The sequence below is a fragment of the Gavialis gangeticus genome, unplaced genomic scaffold, assembly GCF_001723915.1.
Source record: "Gavialis gangeticus isolate Ggan-Ray unplaced genomic scaffold, GavGan_comp1, whole genome shotgun sequence".
NCBI lineage: Eukaryota > Metazoa > Chordata > Crocodylia > Gavialidae > Gavialis > Gavialis gangeticus.
The window spans coordinates 15404062-15412602 of NW_017729000.1; the positions used below are offsets into that span (position 1 = coordinate 15404062).

At 42.6% G+C, this 8541-nt stretch overlaps 1 protein-coding gene across 1 annotated transcript in view; it reads left to right on the top strand.

Moving 5' to 3' along the window:
- LOC109289778 (solute carrier family 22 member 5-like) overlaps positions 1-7429 on the top strand; it is a 46467-nt gene extending 39038 nt beyond the window's left edge. Inside the window, exons 8-11 of the mRNA XM_019505979.1 lie at positions 2327-2541; positions 3712-3894; positions 4998-5133; positions 6991-7429. Coding sequence (XP_019361524.1) covers positions 2327-2541; positions 3712-3894; positions 4998-5133; positions 6991-7078 — 622 coding nt within the window. The 3' untranslated portion in view covers positions 7079-7429. The remainder of the gene's footprint in view (positions 1-2326; positions 2542-3711; positions 3895-4997; positions 5134-6990) is intronic.
- Positions 7430-8541: the final 1112 nt, after the last annotated feature.

An 8541-nucleotide genomic window follows, 5' to 3' on the forward strand; every position in this document is an offset into this window, starting at 1 on the left:
GTTTCCCTTATATTGCAAAGACTGGCTGACAAGCTTCAGCCCCACTGGCCCTCTGTGTATCGTTATGGTAAGTAATCCTTGGGCTGCTTCTGTACAGAGGTGGATTTTACTCTGGTTGCATATCTTTAAATGACATACCTTGAATCAGAGGATGGCAGGAGGATATATAAAGCCTGACCCTCATTATTTCTGCACCCCTTCCCTCACACACAGGCCTGAAAGAAGAGCCTCTCAAAGAACCACAATTATTATATAGTCTGTAAATAGTATTTCCATAAGTGACTTTATCACATTTTTAATTAGATAGTGAATATGAGAAAAGTATTGAACCCATTAACTTATTTAGCCCAGCTTGCTTTTCACTTGTTGAAGAAAACTATTTCAAGCCTGATGTCTTCTTGCCATATTCCAGATATGCTTACTTCATGCAGAGAGTATTCAATTGGAAAATCCTAGTGTTAAAATGTCTGTGTCCAGCACATGCAGTGTGCACTGATGATGGGAATTCTGCTGGTTTTGGAAGAGTTGCCTGACCTCCCTGTCCTCTGAGTTCACAGCCAGCAGTCATCATAGTGTCTTTTTTACTTTGGAAAAGCTGACCACTGTTTCCTCCTCTGTGAATAATGTAAAGATGGTTCTGGACTATGAACTGTGGATCTAATATTTTATACTTTAGGGTGACTCCCTCCCAAACATCACCCATCTCAGACCATTTGAGATTTGGTTCAGAGGCAATAAGCCTACAACAGACCTTTTGCCTAATCCCTTTTCCAGTCTCTTTCATTGGTCAGGAGTGGGAAACCACATCATTAAGTAATGTGTGAATCCCTCTATGAGAACTTGTTTTCTCGAGTGTGACAGCCTAATGTAAACTGCATTGGTGCAAGGAGCCCTGAATTGGGTAGTCTCTTGGGCTTAATTTGTGAACGTGCAGATCTGCATATGGCACAGAAGGAAATTCAGTCAGCAGCAGGTTTCAAAGGGAGAGTTTGCTGGGAGAACTGTTTGTCTATCTCATTAAAGTCTTTGAACAATAATTCTTCGGCCAGGCAAAGCTTTGGCTTTCAGGTTATGGGAGGAAACTTGCTAGGTCATAGTGACCTCTTAGCTTTTCCTCTTAGTCATGTTGCTTTACAAAGGGCCTGTTCATGTCTCCGCAGGTATACCAAAAGCTCCTTATTTTGTTTTAAGCAATTGAATCATGAAGCCTTTTAGCTGTGCCTGAAGCTAGAAGGGAAAAGAGGTGGTCTTTTCAGAGTTCAAGCTTTTTATAGTACGGTGATTATTTACTTTGGGCCAAGCAAAGTGCCAAGCACTGTAGGTCTTGATTTGGTTGATGGCTGTGGGCAGTGCTACAATTAATGGTAAAGGAGAGCGCATATGTATTCATTCAGAGACAGCCAGTAGTCATTAACTCCCCATTTCTCTAGTCTAGTGTTTGTCCTTTTGCTGGTGAAACATAACCTTCCCTCCCCAGGTTCTAGCTCCCTTGCTTTGCAAAACCACCCCAAGCACGCAGGTCAGCGGAAAGAGCAGTCAGAGTTTTCTTTCTCTGAGCACAGCTCCCTCTGCCCAGCATTCCCTTTTGCCCTTCACTATCCGTAGTTAATAAAAATCTCATCAAGGCTGTGTCCTAACTTTGGAAGCTAGCCAAGTTCACTACTCCAACCCTGAGCTTTTATACTAAGCCTGTAATTATTTTTCAGTGGTTTTAGTATTGCAGTGAACAGTCATGCATCTCGAACATGACTGATACCCTTAACTCTGCCATCCAGATTGTTCAGCTCTGTGTTAAAAGCCGTATGTGCTGGCAGGAAGCATCTCAGTGAGCAAGGGCCCATGCTGCCTCATTGAGGAATGACACGTGCATGAACTGGTTTTGCTACAGCAGTATAATTGGAGAGAACTAGATACATACTTGGTCTAAGACAGCGGAAGCTGTATGCAGCCACTGTTCCCGTAAGAACATTCAGCAATAGTGACTTTCCAGTAGGTTGTGATTTCATGTACGTGGGCACCAGCAAAATTCCCCTGGAATCCTCCAGTCACGTTAGCCTTTAGGGCTTTCAGAAACTGCTTTCAATTCAAGGAAAAACTGGACAAAGAATTTAAGTCTTGAGAAGCCTTGTCTGACTGTTCCCTGCAGGATACATTTTTGAGGCTAGTTTCAGAAGTGAGAGAGCCTGGTAGGCATTAAATCAATGTTAATTAATTAGGCACTAAATGAATGCTCCATAATAACGTGAGTGGCTTTTGGCAGATTGGTCATAGACAGAGGGAGAGGAGCCAAGTAGTCTGATTCTTTCCTTTATTTCATGTCTTTTAGGATGATAATCTCTGTCGGCTATTTTGGTCTCTCACTTGACACTCCTAACTTGCATGGAGATGCCTATTTAAACTGTTTCCTTTCGGCGGTTACCGAAGTTCCAGCCTATGTTATTTCCTGGCTTCTTCTCCGAAATCTTCCCCGACGGTATTCAATATCAGCTGCGTTGTTCTTGGGAGGCTGTGTTCTTCTCTTCATTCAGCTGGTGCCTGCATGTATGGACCTTTTAGCTGATATAAAACTCATATACTATAGGTGTGAAATCTAGTGCTGAGCACTTGGTAGATGTGAAGGAGAGGAATCTTGTGGACCAAATGCAGATGGTCCTTTCATATCCTTATCCCTCTCCTCCACCTCTGTGGCTCCAGAAGCTTGAATAAGACATCAGGTCTTTTCCTGAGTCTTTTCTTTCTCGAACACTGTTTATTCCTATGCTGCCGCAGTCAAACCCTACTGTGACAGCCAGAGTAAAGCCAGTAGAGAAGTCGTGAGGGTTGCCTGGGTGGTACTAGTAGGTGATCTTTCCCTAGAGAACTGGGACCATTTGTCAATCAATTATTTTCCGCCTTAGTCTGTGATGAGCAGAAGCCTGAAAAGTAAATGTGTGGTGCTGTTTTTTAAGGGAACATTTGGCAGTTAAATATTTTTAAAGAAAGACACTGTGCACTTGGAGTCCCATCACTTTAGATCTCTATTCGCAGTACAGTAAAATTGCTACCATTGTTTTTCCCTTAGTGGTTTTGACCCTGAACAGGTTCTTATCAGTCATAGTATATGCACCTATTTTGCAAAAAAAAAAAACTAAAATCCAAACCATCTTATCCTCAGAGGATCAGAGTTGGGGATGTTTTTTGTTTCCTGGCTTTTAAGCCAACTGGACTGAGGCATGATCTGTTTTTATTACAGAATTCATTCCACAAGTTAGGATTGAAGGAAGGCCCTAGAAATACATTGCTAACATTTCTTCTTCTTGATAAGGTTTCTACCCGTCAGAGCAGACTTCTAAAAGGTGCAGCAAGGTCAAAAATTCAACTAATTCTAAGAAGGGTTTTGATCAATTCATGAAGTGGATTATCTAAAAGTGTTGCCTGTAATAGTGAAGGATTGGACTCAGTAGCCCACAAGGTCCTTTCCAGTTCTGCATTTCTCAAGGGCTCTCATCTCAGTCCTTAACCTTTGAAGAGCTAGATATCCTCGTAAGAAAAGCAAATCTGTTTTATCAAGAATCTGGTTTTAAATGAATTAAGAAAGTTGGCGCACAAAACTCCAAATGCCATACACACCAGGGATTAATGCAAGAGAAAATGTAAAAATAAGTCTTGAACTAATAAGTCTGGTGATGTGCTGCACTGTGCTTATGCTTTTTTTTCGGATCTTTATTTCAGCTCTTCAAATCATGTCCATTATCCTGGTCATGTTTGGGAAATTTGGAATCACATCTGCCTTTTCAATGGTTTATGTGTACACTGCTGAGCTGTACCCAACAGTTGTGAGAAATATGGGAGTTGGAGCAAGTTCCATGGCCTCCAGGTTGGGCAGCATCCTCTCGCCATACTTTGTGTACCTTGGTAAGATTCTGGTTATTGTATTCCCCCCCAAATGGCGTATCACTGGAGAAAAAATACCATAGTGCAAGGATAGGTTGAGTTCTGCTCCAGTGAACTGGGTTAAACATATATTTTCATGGCCATTCCTTCATCTTGCTTCATAAAATCCAGGCATTTCCCTTATATCTATCTCAGGTTAGCTAGCAAACATGCTACAGTGGAATCCCAGAACTTCTACTCTTTTTGTTGTGCGTAACCTCAACTCAGAAAGCATTTAGAAATCCAAGATCACTGAATGCTTTGTTTCATTTGGAAATTTAGGACTCAGTGGAGGGGTAGAGGTGAGCTGCCTGCTGTGGGCTGGGCTCTGTACCCTGCTGCCTTTGCCTGAGAAGCTCAGCCGCTCAACCCCAGTGTGTCTCCTGTCGCCAGGTGGGCAGAGGATTCACCATGCATAGCAATGCACCCAACATCTCCTGCCCACCTGGCAGAGTAGCAATGGCATCACACAGCTGAGCTCCCGGGGCAAAGGCAGCAGGGCACAGAGTCCCAGCCTGCAGCAGGCAGTCAGCCTCTGCCCTGCAGGGGCACATGCCACCATGATGTCCCCGGGGGGATGCACTGCTGTGGGGAGCTGTGCTCCCCTTCTCCTCCACACCTCTGGGCGATGTGCCTCAGCCCTGGGGCCCCATTTGCCCCTGCCCCACTTCCTTCCTCACCCCAAGAACCTCGATCTCCCTCTCCCCTTGCCCCTTCCCCTCAGCTTACCAGCTGGGTGCTGTCTGTGTTTCTGTCTCTGTACATCTGTGTCTCTGTCTGTCTGCTCCTCAGTCTCAAGCCACAGCCTGCCCAGCCCTGCTGCTGCTTCTCACTCCTGACCTGCAGTACCCCACATCCTGCCAAGGTGTGTGCGGACCCTACCTCTCCAGGCTCCAAACCCCCCACACACCCACAGCCCCCAACACCTTCACGAATAACACCCCCTCCCCACACACACACTTTAAAAATAGCATCTCATGATTTACGTACCAATCTCCTGATTTTTATCTTTCGTCTCATGATTTTTGCATGGTGGAGTTAACAGTACTGTATACCTGATGTTAGCATGTCCTGTGTTTTACCAGGTGCTTATGACAGATTCCTGCCATACATCCTGATGGGAAGCTTGACTGTGCTGACAGGAATCCTTACTCTCTTCCTCCCAGAAAGTTATGGTATTCCTCTCCCAGACACGATTGACCAGATGCTGCAGGTTAAAGGGTAAAGGTTGTTTTCTACTCTACTTGCTTAGGAAACCACTAACATGCATGAGAAATACCCTCATAAAGCTGCCTCCTAGCTGTTTTATTCCAGCTGCATAGTAAGTGCCAGGCAGATGAGAAACCTTCAAGAAAAAAGGTTTCATACACAATAGAATGGGTCTTACTCATGATATTAATGGAATTAAGAGTCAAGATGGTGTCTGACTGATATGCTGTACATGCAACACATGTTGCTGCTTGACAGTTGCTCACAAAGTGGATGGAATTTAGAGTAAAGTAACAGAAGTGGTCAAGAGGTTAGGAGTAAATGTACAAGAAACAACTATTAGCTCATTACTTGGAAAGCAGGGCAGGCTTTGGCGAGGCTTCCTTAAAAGAAGAATTTGGCTCTACAGTTGCAGTTCTTTGAACTTCCTGTTTTCAACACAGCTTCCACTGCTGTGTTTAATGCAAGCAAAAGTTCACATAAAGAGCCTCTGTGTTTAAAAGTAAGCCATTTCACATAGTTTTAAGAATATAACCATATTTTAAAGCTGTTAACAAAAGTAGCATTAACACCTGAGTACATAAGGTGACATTGTTTGTTTTTAGATCAGATGGTTTTGATTAGTCAGGCTGGTTTGTCTGAAAGTCTTCCCCAATATAGATATGCATCATCCAAATTCTCCTGATGTGCTTATTTTGGAAAGTCACCTGGGTATCAGTGAAGTACAGAACACTTTCAACCTGTGGAACTAACAGGGCTCTGAGAAGATGTCCCTTAGCATCCCAGATTGTGCAGCCCAATATAATGCTTAGGCTCTTATGAGAGCAGGACTAAGAGGCACACTACAGGCCACTCAGGACAGCAGCACCCCTTTGTTCTCCCTAATTGCTGGACATGGCTGTGGGCAGAGCAGTTGTGTTTTGGTAGGTTAGCATTTCTTTGGTGGCCTATCCCAAACAGCCAGGTAGGCACACGGGCACTCAGGGCTTAACTAGCCCCAGTTCGGGAAGATACTTAAACATGTGTGTGACTTTAAGGCTGGTAACAAATGGCTCCTTTGTGGTGCCATACAAATTATGTGGTGACACACAGGTCTAGCAAACAGACATCCTTACCTCTTGTTGCACCACAGCATTTGTGGCCACAATATCTAGGTGGTATAAAATTGTGCTGCTTTTTTTGCAGCAGGTGTCTATTTGTTTTATGGTGGGAGGGCAGAGCAGTCCAGAGCTGCCTGCCCTCTTGAACTGCCCCAGGTCTTCAGGGACATGTCCTGCACACACTAGAGTCCTTCCTAGGGTGCACAGGGACTGGGTCCCTGAAGCCCTGGGAGTGCTTGCCCAGATTCCCCTGTTTGCAGAGATGTGCCCCAGGAAGGATGGAGATTCCCACAGTGAATACTGCAGGTTCCCTGCTTACAGATGTGCACCCTAAGAACTGCCTGGCAGGCGATTCCTTGGACACACACACATCACATTTTTATGGCCCTGGGTGGTTCCCCCATTGACAGAGGTGCATCCCAAGTTGGGGTGTGGCAGTGGGTTCCCCTGTTTGCAGTTGTCCTGCAGGATTGGGCCTTAGGAGCAGTAGGGCCCTGAACCTGTGGATAATTGATGACAGCTGTGTCACCCAGTGAAGTGGATCATTTTTTTCTGGGACACCCCAGCACAGCTGACCGTCTTCATTTGGTGTTGTCCATTTATAGCCTAAGGTGTGATTTGTACCATTAAAGTCAACGGGATATTTTAAAGTCAGACACATGCCTATGTTCCTGAATCAGAGTTCCTACAGACAAACTAACTTTGGGATTTCAGAGGATGTTTCTTTCAGGAGTGTTGTATTATCAGTTATTTTTTCCATTTTTTACAGAATCAAATACAGACATTCATCTAGTGGTCCAAGGGTTTCAAAGGATGAAGAAGAAAGTCCCGTGATTCTTAAAAGCACAGCTGTTTGATGCATCTACACTGCATACTTCATGATGGACTGAAAAGTAGAGACTTTTCTTTAATTTTTCTACCAGAAAGTGCTAGTGGCAACGTTTCATTTCCTGTAATTATAAACTTATTTATTAAACACAGTTTTCAGTAGGTTCCATTTTATATGAACACAAATACTGGAGGTCCCTCCCTGAAATCTCTGTCAGCACTTGTTTAATATGTCAGTTATACTGAGCGCTATGTGATCAACAGAGTCAGAGTCTGCATCTTCAAATAACGATGAAACTCTGTGTACAAAGGTGCTTGAAGATGAGGTCTGGAGTGACTTCAGTCCTTAGGGAACCTTCACAAAACATACTGCATATCAGCAAGAGTTAAAACTTGCCAACTTGTACTAATTAGTAACAAAAGACTGCCAATGATGTTGGATTGCTTGACAGACAGACACCACCATTCCAGAGCAAAAAGCTTACTTAAAAGATAAAGGTAGCAAAAACATTTGGTTTGACAGTTTTCTAATGGTATACATTTTCACAGAGGTTGCATTGTCCATGACACATTTCTGAACAAATTCAGGCATGGAAAAAATGGAAAACGCTGAGAAAGGGGTGTAGGTTGTAGCCGTGGTGGTCTAAGGGCATAGAGAAACAAATTTGAAAACTGTGTTTTATCTTAGCTGGAATACATTTTCTAATGCAAAGAGTTTGCACTAGTTACATTTTGGTAGCACACTGCATGTCAAATACCTTTTTAACACGGCCACAGGGTGAAATTGTTTACACCTGATATTGGGATGTGGTTTATTCCAGTCACATTTATTTTAAACAATGCAAATAGGTGTTATCTTTTGTTTTTTTGTTTTACTTCTAGAATACATTACAAGCTAATCCTTTAAGTTGGTCTTAAAGCCTTTGTGCAGCTTGTTTTAGGGAGCAAACAAATGTCTGTTTTCATGAGATTTTTTTAATTTCCTTTTTGTCATTTTTTTTTCCATTTGATGGCTAAATTTGGCTCCTTTACATCTGTGTGGCTGCACTGACTTGAAGGCAGTGGAACTGCATGGGTGTTACTGACAGTAAAAATGTCTTGACTAAGTGCCAATAGCATCATTTTATGTGAACTTGTTTTCTTACAAATATCATGAAATCCATGACATTTAAAAAAAAGTGCAAAAAAACAAGAAATCATGATGAAAATAATACCAAGAAACAGAAGTTGTCTAGGTATTATCTGTATTTCTTTCAGGAAATTGTTTTCTGTGCGTCTCATTTTGCACAATTCTGAAAGTGCAGTATTTTTGGTTGGAAAAGTTTAAGAGATGAATCTATTGGAGACATTCTGTGGTACTTTTTATGGTTTAATAACTAGAATCTAACCTTTTTATAATCAAAGCTAGTAATGCAGTTTACAAACATTTTACGTTTTACTACTGGTTTCTTCCATTTTTTTAAATTTAGCATTTGCTAAACATTTCGATAAC